Source organism: Lissotriton helveticus, chromosome 7 (assembly GCF_964261635.1).
Source record: "Lissotriton helveticus chromosome 7, aLisHel1.1, whole genome shotgun sequence".
NCBI lineage: Eukaryota > Metazoa > Chordata > Amphibia > Caudata > Salamandridae > Lissotriton > Lissotriton helveticus.
This window is the reverse complement of record NC_136068.1, coordinates 97,923,021-97,941,391: the sequence shown is the minus strand read 5'-3', so window position 1 is coordinate 97,941,391 and position 18,371 is coordinate 97,923,021. Positions and strand designations below refer to the sequence as shown.

Sequence of the window (18,371 nt, the reverse complement as noted above, 5' to 3'; positions counted from 1 at the left end):
TCTTTCAGATATCTATTAAATTGCCAAGAGAAAACTAACGAACAAGCACTCTACAAGGTTGTATTATTATAACATAACATGAACCCTTTATAATTGGAGGAAGAGCTGTAAGGGCAGATTTTTCAGTTCCTTTCTGGAGGTATCATAGGAAAATGATGTCCTGATGTGTGGTGGGACAATCATTTACACCCATAGTACACTCCCTGAGGAAGACTGTTTTAGTGACATTATCTTCATTAAAAATGGGATTTTGAGATACAGGTTATCTGTGTTCCAAAGGTGATGCTTGCACCCAGAGATGGCCAGTTTCTGGGTCAGATATTTTAGGGTATTCAAGCGGAATGCCTAATAAAAGCTAGTTTGGAGACAATTGTGTCTCAAGTCGAAGCCATTTTAAAGTGAGTAGGAGTGGAGAGATATGATTACACTTTCTGTAGTCCCTGGTCAGTCAAGTCATTACAAGTAGGGTCACCATAGAGCGGTGAAGTGTAGTTTGGGACGAGTAGTCCTGCTTCCTGAACAATTACTTGTTTCACCAATGGCTAGAATATTTACACCCATCCATTCTCTTAGCAACACATGATTTTGTTCGAGAAAAACTTGGAGCTCTAGAAACACGGAAACACGAAACACTGCCAAATTTATGACGACCAAAAGAACCAAGCTTAGGTGACCTTCCTTTGTTTTAAGTTGACTGAGTGGATTTAGATATTCAAGTCCTGTTCTCTACCCAGATATTGGGTATACTGCTCCTCCTAGAGACCTTCACATCAACAGGGATGGACTAACTAAATTACTTTGCTGAAATATAAAACACTCGAGCTGCTGCAAAAGTACTGGAATGATTACCTCCCAGTGCAGAGAGCTCATGGCCTCCACTTCCACTGCTGCCCAAAGCCCCAGGCATAGGTGGATTATTCAGAAACTCGTTCACTTTACGACAATTCTCTTCATCCTTATCGGACTTGGGCTCCTGTAAAAGAAAGGCCATCAGAGAGCAGCAACAAGACATTCAAACAGTTGAAAATATCTTAAGAACAATATTTCTCCGGTACCCACTTGTAAATTCAACAAACAAAATAAAGTGTCAATCTTTCACTAAGTGAGTTCTGGGGGTAGATATTTGAAAGTTCAGAATTTAATTTAGGGACTATGAGGGGTGTGTTTACTTTTATGTCTATAGAAGTTCAGTTTGCTTCTAACTTGTATAATCTTGCACTTGATAAAATACTTGATCTATTATGTCACATTGGTTTTATTTGGAAGAAAATCCAGATGCTGTCTCAGTGCTCGTTTTTGGGCAATATTAAAAAATAAACCACAAGCAAATTACCAATCCTTTGCTTAGTGAATTAAGTACTTAAGACACACACCTGTACCAAGTGCACAGGTGAGTGCTTCCTCCATGTGTGTAGGGAATCTGTCATTCTGCCACTGGTGATGCTTTCCTTGGGTGGTTGGGCAAAGTTGGGAGATGCCCTCTAATGCAAAATACTGCATGAACTCATGTTCAGTATAACAGCATGCACCTCTGTATAGCTACTTTTTCCCAATGTACGAGATCAACCATCCCGAACAATGAGAAAAATACAATGGGGTTTACAACTGGGTTACACTTCCTCCACCCACAACCCAATTGTAGACTTAACATTCACTCTGGTCTTTCCTCCTTCCGTCTCATCCCTCAAAACGTTTCCTACTACCATTTTTATTTTCTCTGTGTTCCCATCAGTCTGTGCCAAGATTAAAAACAGTAATTCCAGGTTTAAGATTTTGTATTATTTACTCAGCGCCCACCCCCCACCACCCACACTCTTAACAGGTCTTTCTCCTTCATCCTCGCTCTGCTACTACTATACCTTGTTTGCTATGCACTTGCCTGCCCTGCAGCCAGTCAGTAAAAGCATATAATTCGCCTACATCTTCTCAGCCTCCATTTCTATGGCTTGTCTGCCTTTTACAAGCCTTTCATCCTTTGACTCTTCATTTGGGTAACACAGAAGTGTATGACACTGGTGGAGGGTCCTATTTATAAGAGGAACAACTGATTTGATGCTTTGACTTTAGAGAACTATACTTAATGGAAAGTTCAGGAATCATAAGTGATGGATGGCGTTGTGCGCAAACAATATAGAGTGAAGATGGAAGAAAGCAATAGAAATCAAGCACCCACCTGCATCCAAAAGAAAAGACGCTTGGATCCAGCTTTAAACTTCAAGACAAACACACGTCCGGATGTGCACTGGGGCACCTTCTTAAACTCACAGTCATCCGGAAAAATAATAAGATCCTGGGAAAATCAATATGAACGTCAGTTCCATGAAGAAGGTCAAACATGTCAAATAGCTTCAAAATACAGAATGAACTGGCAACCATCACAAACTTTTCTCTTGCTATGCGTTACTAGGAATAGTCACTGCAAGGCCAATCCCTGCTGTGTTCAGGACCCCACTAAGGCTTTCCTATCTAAAATGAGTTACTATACGCCTTCTCTCTTAATGAGCTGTTCTGGATGTAATGTGTAGGTTACTGATCTGCCATGTCCAGCAATACAGTTCTCAAACTATTACAGCATACACAATGCTCTCCACCTCTACAAACCATGTCCTCACCCACTCCAGCATGGGCTGATGGCCTACAGATAATAGAGGGTTGGATTGCTCAAGTGGGAGTGGGGGAAGGCGGAGGTTGGAAAGGGTTGGAGAAGTGAAGGACAAGCTGCATTAAACATATCAGCCAACACCTGGGCCTATGAAACTGCACTGGGCAAATGCTGCTAAATTCTAGTAAATAAGGTATGCACAGACCACATTGGGCTACACCTGGGAAGATTCAGCTGTATTGGACATGGAAAGCTTAATTTGAACATGTACGGTTGTGCCCATCATACTGGCTATGCACAGGGCTGCTGGAACTGCGCAGTAACATGTTGGAATGGAGAGAGGTCCCTCATAGGGTCCGTTTAACATACCACCCTGCATCAAATTCGTCATAGCAAGCTCTGTAGATTTTCGACCCCAACTTAAGCACAAATGACAGTCCTGTATGTGTGCTGAAGTCGTTATCACGCTCCCCACATGCATTATATAATTATGGTGCGTTCTGGGCAGAGCACAACCCGGTTTTGCACGCACTACGGAACTAATGAGAAAAAATGATAACGGATTAAACGCTGAAGAAATCAGGAGTGCAGACCACCTCATGCATTGAAGTCGTTATTAGGACATTGACTGCGACAGAAAGAAAGGCCTGTGTGGTCAAGAGGGGTACATCATGTACACACTTCCTACCCAGCGTGAGTACTGTTCGCTCGCCAAGTTGTAAAGGGCTGACCGCAATTACAGCAATATGAATGAAGTAACAAGAGAGACGTTTTACTAGTCCCTTACTAGCTATTTCACACTTTTAAATTTGTCTACAACTCCCCTGCAACAAGGTCCTGCGTCCACGTGGAACACATATACTGGATCTGGTCAGAGGATAACGACATTCTGACCGACCTGCAATATGGTTTCCGGGAGGGACTGGGCACAGTAGAGCAGGCTTTGAATCTCTCTCTTCTAATTGGGAAGTATGTCCAGACCAAGAAAGGCAACCTCCACCTGGTCTATGTGGACTTGACCGCAGCCTTTGACTGTGTTTCACATTCAAGGCTGTGGTCAATCCTAACAGAACTGGGTGTAGACCTCCCGATAGTATCCTTTTTACGTGAGCTGTACCAGGGAGCAATGGCCAGGGTCAGATTTGGGGTGAATGGGGAGCTTAGTCCCCTCTTCCCAGTTACAAAGGGGGTTAGACAGGGATGTGTACTGGCTCCCTTCTTATTTAATCTCTATACAAATGGGCTTGAGAAGGCCATGTTAGAAGGAAGCCAGGACCTACTTGCTATTGTTCGTCGCCCTATTCCCGTGTTACTTTATGCGGATGACGCGGTGATTATGGCGCGAACTCCAGTGCAACTCCAAATACAGCTAAATTCCTATTGTAACTTTATGGCCTCATTGGATCTCAAGGTTAATATCAAAAAAACATTTGTCATGCACTTTGGGAAAAAGACAACCAAAAATAAATCGATATTCATTGAAGAATCTAGGTTGGAGTGTACTAAAACATACCCCTACTTGGGTATTTTATTTGATAGAGTTTCTTCTTGGAAGCCTGCAATCGTTAGCAGGCATCTCCTATTTTTAAGAGCCACATCCGCCCTAATCGTGTTTGCATGCAAAGTAGGGTAGCCCCCCCCAAAAGAACTTTTACAAATATACTATGCAAAATGCCATAGCGTAGCTGTTTATGGCGCTGGGGTATGGGGCTATGTATCGGCCGACATCTTGCAGAGGGTGGAGAATACCTTGATCTGTTATCTGTTGGCCGTTTCACTGCGTTCTCCAACTTATGCTTGTCATATCGAACTCGGAATGGACTATATAGCTGATTATATAAAACTTCAGCCAATATTATTGTGGCACCGCATTTGGACAACAGAACAATGTTGCTTAACTCGTGCTTTAATCTTAGATTGTCTGGGCCTTGACAATTGGTCAAATATTCCATGGCTGTCCTTTGTACATGATACTTTCAGGGATTTGAATCTTTCTATATATTTTAACGAACCCATACTTTTAACTGATATTACAAGAAAGACCCTGAAACTATCATGTCGGTCACATTTAAGAGAGCTACGTTTAGCCCAAGAATCTAATAAAGCCTCAAATCGACACTTGTTAAGTATTCAATGTAATCTGGGTATTCAACCATATCTAACGTATTGCTTGACCAATTATGAAAAATATTTGTTGACACGGTTTAGATTTTTTTTTTTTTTTTTTTTCCAAAAACCTTTATTGTGCATTAAGATGACAAAATACGGGCCCACAACCAACCGGCCGGCCACAAAAACTGTGAAAGCACCTGCGCATACAATATAGCGACACAGTAATACATCATTACCACAAGCGAGCATCAAAGACCACAGCTTAGATCATCATGATACCGTGACGAAGGAGCAATGAAGGTTAATTTTAAAAAAATTTCGTTGTAACAATAAAGGTCAGCTTTTCACTAGCAGATCAAAAAAACAATTTATATATGAAGAAAACAGAGTCCGTGTAGGCATAACAGCACCGAAGTGACAAATCAACCCGACAATTCAACAGCCCAAAAGTCAAGTTTCCCCAGGCGGCACGGCGGCTCAAAGTACGTGTAACTAAGGTAACAGAAGCAGCAATCGAATCAACGCATGCCGCCACCCGCCCGCAATAGTCCGACACACGGACCAAAAGAAGAAAGAAGAAAGACAAAAGAAAGAGAGACCAAGGCACCATAGAAACTAAAACCAGTAAACTAAAGACCCCTCTCCCACCCCCCACCCTACACGCATGCGGAGGCTACGGCCTACCCCCCCCCCCCCAGCAGTGTGTCTGTCGCCCAGCAAACCCGAAATATAGAACAAGAAGAGAAAAAGAAAAAGGAAAGAGTTAGGAAAAAACCTAAATTATGAGAGTAAGAAAGGAACATCCCAATCTAAAACTCCCATAGAGCACCGAAACCCGGAGGAGGGTCAGAACCAATTATTCCCAGACTCCACAGCCCGCACGAAACCTATACCCCACCAAAAAGGATCAACAACAGGACAGATTAATACAACCTGAAGTGGGGGAAAGAAACAGTGAAAACATCGCATTCAAACATAGTAGAAAGCGTCCCAGTCCGAATCATCGCCCGTAGAACAGACAAAGTCAGTGAGAAGAACACCATCAGCCCTGGCCCGAACGTCAAAAGTCCACCAAACATGGCCACCGCTGGGAGCTCATCGAAGGCAGAACAAAGGGACAAGATGGCCGCCCCCAACCAAGAAGAAGCAGGAGAAGATGAAAGGAAAGTCTCCATTGACCAATAAGTCCAGTGTCCAAAAATACCATCGTCCCCTCATGTACAGGATGAAAAACAGTCCACCACCTTAGAAAAAAGCCTTCAGAGGCAAAGGCGGCCAGGAGGGTCAGCAGCCGGGAAGGCGGTGAGCGAGGCAATGGGGACGAAAGCAGCGGCACAGTCACAATTCTCGGAGTGGGGGGCGACGATGTAACAGCAGCGCCGTCAACCGGCAGATACAATCCGTTGTTGCCAGGAATCATCCGCTGTATCGAGCACGCATGTAGAAACATACTATCCATTCCAGGAGCGATAGGAAGCAGCAGGGAGCCGGATCGCATCAGGCGCCTCGGAGCAGAAATGGCGTCGTCAATCTTCCAACCCAGCTCCTGGGTGCATCGCAACCATGTGTCCCTCAAGCCGGTGAGCGCTGCCAGGATGTCGCCGTAAGTCAGGTCCCGCTGCGGTTCCAACCTGTCCGCGACGTAGGTAGTTGCCGTCGGGCCGTCACCACCCTCAAGACTAGGCAGGATAGCACCCCCGGGAGATAAGGAGGCATTCATCACCCCGTCCTGAAAAACCAGCGCCAGTACCATATCGCCGATGAAACCACAGTGGTAAGGGAAGGGCGACACGGACCCCGGGAGAAAGGCCGGGAGCCGGTAGAGACACGGCTTGTAGTACAGAGTTGTGCTTCAGGCGAGGAGGGCGACCCTAGGCAGGAAGGATGTCCCAAAATGGAGGCAGCTCAGCTCGTCAGCAGAGGAACAATGGGAGGAATTACGAGAGGGGGATCCCACCTCGCCGGTATACATTACAGCACTGAGGGAACTCGCCACATCCGTGAAGGATACACACCATCTCCCACTGCAGCCGGCAGCAGTACCGCAAACAACAGCGCCTCCCCAGATCGTCTCTCCGACGTCGGTAAAGCAGCGCCCAGCGGCGGCGGCAGGCAGAGGGTCCAGGGGCAACCATAAAGGAAAATCGGCGTGACCAGATCTCCGTAATACCAGCAGGCAGAGACTTCGGAGGAACGCGAGCGGTGTCAGCGCGTTTCAATCTCTGTTATACCGCAACACAGGCACAGGAAAAGAGGCAGGATATCGATGCAGGAGTGAAAGGCTCGCGGAGCCGGGCGCTTACACGACCGTCCCGACGGCCATCTTCGACACGGTTTAGATTTAACACTTTTTTTCGTCTGATTACACTTCCGAGGAGACAAGACTGGTCTTCCTCAATTATCCGGTGTCCATGCGATGGTATCTCCGAACAATCTAACATCCATGCTGTATTGTTCTGTAAGTTCTACGACCTACCACGCAAACGCTGGTTATTGCCAATATTGTTGTCCCAAGGACTAAGGAGATGCCGCCCCGCTTTTCTGGTTTTACAACACCTAGAAACAGTATCAAATGCCAAACGTATCGCTATGTTTCTCAAAAACTGTGTTAAAATTCGATGTACATATGATCATTTATAGCTTCAATACTGTATTATAATAGTTTTCCTTGGAGCTCGGAACGGTTTAATTGCTCTTGGTTTTGATAACATACAACTAACTGGCTGTACCCAAACTTTTTATTTTTTACTTGTAGTCATAAAAGACTCTATTCGGTAATCGCAATTCAATTGTTTAATATTAATTTTAGCTTATTTTTATGTTTGTATGATGAAACTGTATAATATGTCGGTTGCTTTTATGATTTTATCTAGTTCTAAAATCGAAAAAAGCTTTTACTACTTACTTACTACTGCTAGTGAATTCATGAATTTTCTGCATCGCGGATGTATATGGAGCAAATGTCAGACATTGCTAGACACACTGGAATCTATTGTATTTTTCTATATTCCAACAATGGAAATTGCAGGGCTACTTTTGGGTAATCCAGGGATCCTTCGCAGAGGGTCAGACTTTGGGTGTGGAGGAGAAAGCGGGCCCATCTGAAGCTTAAGGAGTTTTCCCTGTCCTTTCCCACCCAATTGTTCACTGGAAGGGATGCACTACACCCAAGCCCCCAACCCAAAACATTGTTCCAGATTCAGGGTGCATAGATAAAGGCCTGCTAGCTTTTTAGGTCGAGCTGGTGTAGCAATGCGAAGAATTGCGTCCAGCGAAGTATCTATTGTTGGCTACTTTCTGGGAATCTGAGACAGGGGATGTGCACGCGCAAGCCCTCGTCGATTTCACCTCGTGGGCGCGCACGCCCAGCCCGGTGCCGTGCACATCTCCTATCCCATATTCTCAGCAAGTGAATAACACATACACAACACAGCCACACTCGCGCATGCATGCGCGCGCGCACACACACACACACACACACACACACGCGCGCGCAGGCACGCACACACACACACACATGCTCCTCACCGCTGATGTTGGGGACAATCGCCGGGTCCTCAGCCCCCGATGGATGGGCGGGCGGGGGCGACGTGGCCAGGGGCTCCTGAGCAGGGACAGGCTGACAACTTCCAGCCTGCAAACTTTCTGCTGCTCCGGCGGGACCTGCGGTGTTCTGCGGGAACGGCGGCTGCGGTGCAAGGGCGGGGCACCACGGCGGCTGCGCAGGAATCGTAGCCCCTGCCCTTCGGCCGCCTCCGGGACTCCGCCCTGCTAGCGCGCCATTGGCTGAGCGCCCCTCAGCGCTGGCTCGTTTGTGAATGTATGAGCCCCCGTTGTCGTGTGCTGGCGCAGCCTGTTCCCCCCCTCACGGTGCGTACAAGGAGCAGTATATTCAGGGGTATTAAACGCAGGTTCGCCCCTCCCTGATAGCTCATTTTTTACTGTAGTCTGTGGCCATGTGAATAGAACACGGACATTAACCTCGTACACATACATAATCCTTCCATTCCAGATCTGAGTGGAACCGGAGCTTGCAGTGATGTAGACGCCCACATGTGGTTTAAGACAGAAAAAGACCTTTAAAAAAATGCACCGCAATATAGGTTTTAGGTTACCATTATTTTCTGTAGAATAGTTATGCCGCAGACCATGGACTCCATAGCTTGTGAAATCTCTCAGTTGAGCAGTGGGAGTTCTACAGTGACGGATGTCTCCGGGAATGTTTGTGTACCGAGGTAATTTAGTGGGAGGAAAAGAGTCTGCATTATGTGGCACATTCTGGTAGTGCATACAGCGAGGGTTTGAACGCTCAAATTAATCAGCCACTGGTACTTACTATAAGCTGCATTACATCTATTCTTCTTAAATTTTGCCTACGGACAGCTTTTAGCTGCCTGTTGACATAGAACTATTGTGGTCAGGCCATTGCTTACCATTGCTTGTGTCTCTTGTTCTCACTATCTCTTTCTCCATGCTTCTTGTTCTATCTCCCTCTCTCATACTCGTACCCATTTCTCTCTTTCCCTCTCACTCACTCTCTTTCTTTCACTCTCTTCCGCGCTATTTTTCTCTTTACTTCTCGCTTTATCTCTCTCTTCCACCCTTCTTCTCTCTCTCTTTCTCATTCTATCTTTCTCCACATTTCTGGCACATTCCAATGGTCGCGGACTATGGAAAGGGATATCCTGCTGCACCGGCCTCTTCCTTCACAATATTAATTATTTTTTTTAACTTACGACACAAAGTCACTCCTGGCCGCGTCCACAGCGGCGCTCCCTGTTCTCACACTCGCGCAGAGCAGAGGCACTTGAACTCCTCAAAACCGTGGCCTTCTATTGGCTGTTGTCTCTCGGGGTGTCTGACTTCCGCAGCTCCAGGTTGTCCTAGTCTCTTAGGGTGTCTTACTCTTCCGTAGCTCCAGACTGTCCTCGTCTCTCAGGTGTCTGACTTCTGTAGCTCAAGGCTGCCCTCGTCTCTCAGGGTGTCTGACTTCCGTAGCTCCAGGCTCCCCTCGTCTCTTGGGGTGTCCGACTGTTCTGTAGCTCCAGACTGTCCTCGTCTCTCAGGTGTCTGACTTCTGTAGCTCCAGGCTGTCTCTGTCCTCCCTCTGTAGCTCCAGGCTGTCCTCGTCCCTCGGGGTGTCTGACTTCCAAAGCTCCAGGCTGTCCTCGTCCCTCGGGGTGTCTGACTTATGAAGCTCTAATCTGTCCTCGTCCCTCGGGTGTGTGACTGCTGTAGCTTTAGGCTGTCTTCGTCTCTCAGGGTGTCTGACTTCCGTAGCTCCAGGCTGTCCTCATCCCTCGGGGTGTCTGGCTTCTGTAGCTCCTGGCTGTTTTCATCTCTAGGGGTGTCTGACTTCCGTAGCTCCAGGCTGTCCTCATCCCTCGGGGTGTCTGGCTTCTGTAGCTCCTGGCTGTTTTCATCTCTAGGGGTGTTTGACGCTTCCGTAGCTCCAGGCTGTCCTCATCCCTCGGGGTGTCTGACTTCCGAGGCTCCAGGCTGTCCTCATCCCTCGGGGTGTCTGGCTTCTGTAGCTCCTGGCTGTTTTCATCTCTAGGGGTGTTTGACACTTCCGTAGCTCCAGGCTGTCCTCGTCCCTCGGGGTGTCTGACTTCCGTAGCAGGCTGTCCTTGTCTCTCGGGGTGTCTGACTTCCGTAGCTCTTCGCCCATTAAAAGTATTGTACAAATACTGAGAAGTGCTGGTTCTCTCCCATTAAACATATTCCACTAGTATTGAAAAACTTGGGTACTTGCATTGTACCAGTACTTTGAAGTGCTGCCACTCTCCCATTGAAAGTGTTATTCCAGTACTGGGAACCGCTAGTACACATATTGCACTGGTACTGAGAAGTGCCGATACATGTATTGCACCAGTAACTGGAAGGTTTAGAACCATCCCATTAAAAGTATTGCACTCGTGCTGTTGTACTCTCCCATTAAAAGCGTTGCACCCCTGCTGAGAAGCGCTGGTACTCTCCCATTAAAAATGTTGCACCCCTACTGAGAAGCGCTGGTACGCTCCCATTAAAAGTATTGCACCCCTGCTGAGAAGCACAGGTACACTCCCATTAAAAGTATTACACCCATGCTGAGAAGCGCTGGTTCTCTCCCATTAAAATGTAAGTATTAATTATATTAAAAAAAAATACATTGTTATTTGTAATGTCAATACATCTAACTCACGTAAATACAACACATATTGCATTACAAATGCTAAAGGTGTTACATTTGCGAAAGTTAGAACTATTGGCATTGTAAATAACAAAGCTATTAATTTCGCTATTTTCAAAACCAACACATAAATAAAAAAATTGTCATTCACAATACCAATAGCTCAAACTTTCCTAATGCGAGACCTATTGCATTGCAAATGCTTGTTTTTCTTCTTTTTTTACTTTCAGTCTGCAGTCTTATGGTGTCCTGGCTGTTGGTGTGCCAAGGACTGCCAGAGACGGCGAGCCTATGTTCAAGATAAATAGGTGTGCTAGTCATGTTGGCTTTCTACATGATGTTGCTAGTTTTGAAGATGGTGTGGGGAGCCAATGGAGTTCCTCAAGGAGGGGGGTGATGCAATCATATTTCTTCAGGCCCCGAGCGAGACGTGCTGCAGTGTGTAGGATGCAATTATGGGGTACCAAAATGGATTCTGGCAGGCCATGGACCAGGGCGTTATCACGATCCAAATGAGAGAGTATGAGTGCTTGAACAACAGTTCTGAAGTCACTTCATTTAAAAGCCAGTGCTGGTACTAAGCAGTCTTTGTTTTTTGGCAATATGCTTCTTGACGGTGAGGTTGGTATTCAGGGTGACTTCAAGTGTCCAGGCAGTCAGTGAAAGTTGGGGTTTGAAGAGATTAAGTGTCAGGTCTTTGAGCCAGGTTTATACTGTTTCTTGTTTGTGGCAAATAACAAGAAGTCTGTCTTGGTTGGGTTGAGCTTCAGGTAGACACTGGACATCCAGGTCTGAATGATGTGCAGGCAGTGTTCAAGGCACTGGATGTCTGAAGCACAAGAGACTTTCAAGTACAGTTGTTTATCATCAGCATATTAATGAATCATGAATTCATGGTGCTGTTATCTGTGCATAGAGTGCCAAGAGGCCCCATGTAAAGGTTTAAGATGGCAACACAGTATGAAATCCTGGTGGGACTCCATAGGTGATTGGAATCTTTTGTGATCTGCAGGTGCCCATTTGAACAAGCCTAAGACATGTCGCCCGTCAACACCCGAAGTGGTACTACTCAATTTAGTTTGCTGCTTATGAAACATCATGTACAGTATTATGTTGTGTGAACTTTAAAGTACTTTTTCTTTTTAATGTCCTTATTGAGTTCTGAGTTTCTAAGCCCACACTTCCACCACGGGCGGTCTGCTCACCTGCGCCACCCTGATGGTTAAGTACTAAAGGGGTTTACCTGGTGCTCAGTTTTGGGCTTATGGTAAGGTTAAGCACAGGACATCATTGGTAAAAGGTCTAGATTTACACAATCTGAGCCCAGCGACCTCTGTCGGTCTGTCTACTTCAGAATAAGTTTCCACACAATACAAGACCAAATTAGGTTTGATTGAATCAAGAGTTGAAGGTCTCTCTGTACAGGTCCGAACACTGTGAAGCATTTCTTGGAGCCCCGAGTCAATAAGTGACTACTGGGCAGCATCTTCTTACCTGGGTAAAGTTTATTACTGGTGATCCAGTAGTAAACAACTGAACTTAAATTAGAAAGCCGATTTACTTCCTTGGGGCACTTGACTGATCCTGGGAAAGAGGGTGAGTAGGGAAGGCTCACTATCATGGCAGCAGGTGTTAAATACTCAAAGTATGACACTGAAAATATCACTTATTGTCATCAACGTCCATTCAGGGCCATAAATTCACAGGAAAATTTGATCTATTTACAGGTAAGTAAAATGAGCAGGGAAAAAGAAGAAATAGACAAAATTCAAACAATATTAGATGCCTTCTGGACTGAGATACCACCCAAAAGTATTCGCAGTTTCTTAGCTATCCGAGCAAGGTTTCTATAGCATCTGCCCAAGTTCAAATGTTACTCTATCTGGCAAGTGCTACATCTGACTTACAGAGCTCAAACTCTTATTGGCCCTGTACCAAGTGCAAAGAAAGAATTTTAGCAGCAAGAACCACAGTCTCTTTTTGGTCTAGTCAGGAGACTGTCTACCAGAGTTAAAAAAATAAAACACCCACCTTTTTTCCAATGGGTGTGCATGTTACAATTAGTGAGTACTAACTATGAAGGCACCTGGTGGATCCTCACTTTAGAGGTGCCCATTGCGAAAAAAATTCTCACTGCTGGGGGCACCCACGGAACCTCAAATATTTAGAAGGTCCCACTGGGTACTGGCCTTTAGGATTAGGGCTCAGTCGAGACCATAAACAATGATATTTGTGGAACCTTAGGGGCTAGAGAGATGGTTGGAATGGTTCTTGAAACTGGGTCACCCACAGAGCCAACAGATGCATACCCCATGCTGTAAGTGTGAATGCAGATGGCCTCCAGGTCCTCCCCGAGAGGCAGGGAGGGGCACGATCGTACCACCTGAATACTACAGGAATTATTGGAGAGGTGCAGGCTCACCAACTTGGCGATACACAACTTGTAGCTCTAAGAATCAGATTATATTGGTTTTTGTTTCAGGTCCTTGGTTTTGTCAAGGAAGTTGATCTGTACGGATCTCTTGGTTCTTGTGTGATCTCTGTGACAACCTCCACACAGGTTTGGGCAGATCTCCCTAGGATCATAGCAGTTCTTGTGGCAGACACAGTACAGTTTCACCTACAGGCAGGTAAGTTCTTTGTTTCTCAAGGGTACATAGCTGCACGTTTAGCAGGATACCAGGCTCGTTTTAAGTATGGAGGGAGAGCCATAAGCCAGTAGATTTTGACATGGGCAAGCATTTGCACAGAGTGCATTGGCAGTCTAAACAAGTACACGCTGCTGGCCTCAAAAGGGCTAGTATTATCCTACTTTGGGTGTATTTACCTTCCCACCTTGGCCACCAATGCCCTGTCTTTTTTCAAAAAGTTCAAAGGCGCCTCCAATTAACAAGCGCTCATTCCCATTAAATCCAGTTTTCACAGACTTCAGTCACAGATATCATACAGGCCAAAATGTAGGATTCATAAATTCTGAACATTGAAAACACCAGTTTCTGTTGCTTTCCTTGGTTTCGCGTCTGAATTAGTCGACTATGAACTGATTGACTGGGGAATATACTGCAGCTATACATTAAAAAATAATTCTACAAGTACTACTATGTTTAAAACAAATAATTATAGCAACTGTAAACAAAGAACGTGTCTTTTGCATCTACCTTTATGTGGAAATGGTATCCTGCACATTTGCATTCAATCCAGCGTGTGATGTACTTACACCCCGATAACTCAACCAGATACACCCCAGTTCTGCTTCTCAACACTATAAGCGCATGCCACACCCAAATACATTGGAACCCCATTTTAGATGGCAACTATTTGATCAAGCTCCAGCTTGGGTTTGCTTGACTGCAATCCTGCCTGCCAAATTTTCTTCTTTAAAAAAATAAATGAAAATAATAATCATATGTGTGTGTAAACGCACACAGCGGGCTTCTAAACAAATGCGAGAGAGAATCAGGCCGAGAATGTAGTGACGAAGACTGGATTAGGAGTTCAATTTACTTACACAATGTCTTTCAAAGTCACGTATATACAACTTATCTTTCATAGAGCCTAGCCTACACCAAGCAGACACCAGGACATTACCTGACACTAGACCTGAATGTCCCAGATGCCACACTGTACCTGTGGGGAGCAAACACAGAGTATAGAATTGCCCTCGGTTGGGGAATTACTAGAACGGTGGAAAATATTCTGGCTGCCACCACGGGGATGGCTGAACTACTCAAAAGAAGGAGCTGCATACTGGGACTTTTCAGCTAATCAAAGAATCACATGGCAGAAAATAATTTTCCAGACTTGGCCTTGATACTTGCAAAAACAGCAATCTACCATGAAGTGGAAGGCTGCCACCCTCTTTTCCCATTACCCTGCCCCTGCTTACTCCACAGGCCGTGTCTTCCTGGATGGTGTCAATTCTTTGCTGGTCAGAGGAGGACAGCATAGTACTACACAATGAAGAGTCGAGAAGCCTTAGAAAGTTCCCCTTAGTGTGCCAATGGGACGTGCTGATAAGAGTCCTTGAAAGATCAGAGCACTGATGATTCCAGGCCAAACCTGAACTGCTGCTGACAAGCCACACCCGGCATAGGTAATCAACAAACTCACACCTTTACCTCATATTGCATCCATTACAAAAATAACACTGCTTTATTGTCTTATTAGGAAAGGTCCCAACATGAAAAGTCAACATTTTTACTTAATTCAGCTTCACAAGAATAGTCGAAGAGCACACTCTGCACTACCCTGAATATTTGACACTGGGGTCCACACAATCCACTCCAGCTGCAATATATTAAGACCCATTTTATAAGCATATCTGTACCACACTGCCTAGCACTCATAGCCTGCACATTATAGTTTTGTATACATTTTCCTACATTTCTGAGACAGTCACATATACCAATCAGACCATTATCCAAGCATAGGGAGGATAACTTTAAGCGAATATCTAACCATGAACACTGGAGTTGCAATGCGATTTCTCATTTGGACATAACTATGTGAATCTGTATCCATTGTCAAGAAGTTTGAAAATTGCTACTAAAGTGCATTTAAACATATAAAATCTGTTTTGCACTGTAAAAAAAAAGTGCCCATGTATGGTGCTGGGAAAGTGTTGAGTTTGTGTGTTGCCATCACCATAACTTGGTCAAGATCTGAAGTTATGGTAATGAACAACAAAAAATGGGCAAGGACAATTACAGCATCTAAAAAACATGTTGCGCTAAACAACAAGTTACTTGCCTTTGTTAACGCCTTTTCTGGGAGAGACTATCTAGCTGCAGATTCCTTATCCTAGAATTATCCGCAAGCATCAGACTGGATCTGGAACATTTTTGTGAGTAATACTCATTTGTGCCGGTAGGTGGCGAAGTTCAGCGCCACACGGCATCCTTGAGGATGTTTGCGTTGCCTATATAAACGCCACCCAGGCGGGCTGGTGTCAGTTACTTTTTGTGACTTTCCACACTAGAAGCGCTGAGCCATGGAGTACACGGACCACTGGTGTGGAAAACTAGGGCCCTGAAAAGGGAAAGCCCTGTCCTTAGAATTCCATTTGCACAGCGGGTAGGAAGCCTGAGCTCCACTTGAGATGAAGAGTATCTGAGCAAGAGTCGCCTTGGAAACTCCAGCGCACAGAACTGCTGACATTGCACGTTCTCGTCATTAGAGAACAGATCTAACCAAGGCTCCCCCAACTGCTGAAGGAGACCTTGCACCATCTTCAGATGGAGGCGACATTCGTGATCCACAAAGTATCTTCCGCCGAGTTTGGCCGCTTTGGCGTTCAGAGAACCCAGCGATGTTGATCCACCACGGAAATGCCCTGCTATTCCAGCCAGCCATGTCTGGAGACGCAGGCCCTCCTGATAAAGAGTCCACGACCCCACACCGGCCTGGTTGTTGCAGTACCACAGGGCGGTGGTGTGGTCAATAAACACCTGCACTAGCCTTCCCTGGATGGAGAGTAAAAAGGCTTTCACCCGAGGGACACTGGTAATGCCAAATGGGAGCTACCACCCAGACACCTGGGTCTAGAGCAGACAGAATTTGAGCTAGAGGGAGCAGTTTGATCTCCTTCTTGAGAAAGAAGTTGAGAGAGCGCAGGTCTAAGACAGGACAAAGCCTTTCGTCCTTCTTGGGCACCAGTAAGTAGCAGGAATAACAACCACAAACAACTTCTGGCGTTGGCACTCTCTCTACGGCTCCTTTGGTCAAAAGAGCCATCACATCCTGGCGGAGAAGGAAAGGTGATCTTCCGCCAGGCTGTTGTAAGTAGGTGGTATGGAAGAAGGAGTTGTCTCAAAGGGGATGGAGTAGCCCTTTAGGAAAATCTGCAAAACCCACCCGGCCGATGTTATGAACTGACAGAGGCAGCAAATCCTACCACTCACTGGGTGCCCATGATGGTAAGCAGGTAGACTAGGAGGGCTTGGAGGCTGCAGCTGATGGGGGGTTTGTTGGCTGACCCGACCGCTGGCCACCCAACCCCTGATTCGGTATGAGCTGCGTTAATGGCCATGCAGAGGCTGGAAAGCGTGCGCGCGCAGTGGTTTCTGGACAGGTAAGGACGCGGCTGTACTCCCCTTCTGTGGCCGTGAAAGGACCTGGCCGTAGCCCTGCTGTCCTTAAAGCGCTCCAGAACCTGGTCTCGGAAGGGACAGGAGCCACCAAAAGGCATGTCCATAAGAGTAGATTGGACATCCACTGAAAAGCCAGTCTTTCTCAACCAGGCATGGTGCCGCAAGACCACCGTCAGCGAAACTGCTCTGCCCAGTGAGCAGGTCATGTCTAGTCCACAGTTTGTGAACTTCAGTGCATCTTTCCCATCAGCAACAGCCTGAGAAAGTACGGTCCAGGCTTCCTCCAGAACCCTTGACATCATCTGTGTAGCAATATCCCACAGGGCAGGGAATTGAGGCCTATTCAGAGGAGCCCTTGTGTTGAACTTGGACCAGGTCCCAAGTAGGATGTCCATGTGGGATTCGTTGAATGGGAGCAAAGGTTCTGAGGGGGAACACTCCCGGTTGCAGCACCTCTGTCAAGACGTTCACCTTGGCTGCTATTGAGGGTAGACTACGGTCAAGGACCTTAGCCGCCCACCGCGCCAAAGGACTCTCCCTCCTCCGTAGCCACGGTAGGGGGAGAAAGCATGTCAGCATCTGGAGAAGTGTTCAGGCCACTGGCTTCACCCCAATCCTCACACCAGTCCATATTGCCTTCATCATAAGGCTGATATTCTTCAGGGTCCAGCAACCACCTCCCATTCCTCCCCGAGTTGTAAGAATAGGGCTCAGGCTCCACCCTGGACAGCACAGCGACAGTCGGCGGCCGAGGTGAAGTTGAAGACTGCTTCGAATTCTTGTTCTTCTTTTTGTGGGACTTACCCAAAGGGCTAAACGACTTTAAATGCGACGGCGACCTCTGGCTCTGCAAACAATCCTGGTACCTTGATTGTGACAAGTCGAGCCACCAGGAGCTTGGGGTAGCTCGCTCAAGGCCTTCGGGTGCATGGCGCGGCAGTCGGAACAGGCCTTCAGGTCATGGTCCTGCTCCAGGTAGCACAGGCAAACAAGGTGCGGGTCAGTCCCTGACATCGATTGATGACAGGCACCGCAGGGCTTGAAGCCAGCCTTTTTGGAGGACATCCCTGCCAAACCAGGAGGCTTTGACAAACCGTCAAAAAAACAAAATTGGCAAAAAATTACTAATGGGTAGCTCTTCCAGGATCTGCACTAACTGGCACGGAAAGAAAAGATGCCAGAACACCTGAGTGACGCCTATATTGGCACCGCTAACGTAATTTCCAGCGCAGGATATACCATCGACACCACGAGGAGCTGAAAGAAGCTACCTACCGTCGCGCACATGGACTGCTCACAAAACATTTCCAGATTCAGTCTGATTTCTGTGGATAATTCTAAGAAAATAAAATCTGCAGATAGAAGTCTCCATCAGTTAGGATAGCAGCATTATGAT

At 46.3% G+C, this 18,371-nt stretch overlaps 1 protein-coding gene across 1 annotated transcript in view; it reads right to left on the bottom strand.

Moving 5' to 3' along the window:
- The window catches only part of ADRM1 (ADRM1 26S proteasome ubiquitin receptor), a 52,379-nt gene that overhangs the window by 19,581 nt on the left and 14,427 nt on the right, over positions 1 to 18,371 (bottom strand). The window contains exons 3-4 of the mRNA XM_078651600.1: positions 2,174 to 2,290; positions 850 to 973 (exon numbers count right to left, since the gene is read on the bottom strand). Coding sequence (XP_078507726.1) covers positions 850 to 973; positions 2,174 to 2,290 — 241 coding nt within the window. The remainder of the gene's footprint in view (positions 1 to 849; positions 974 to 2,173; positions 2,291 to 18,371) is intronic.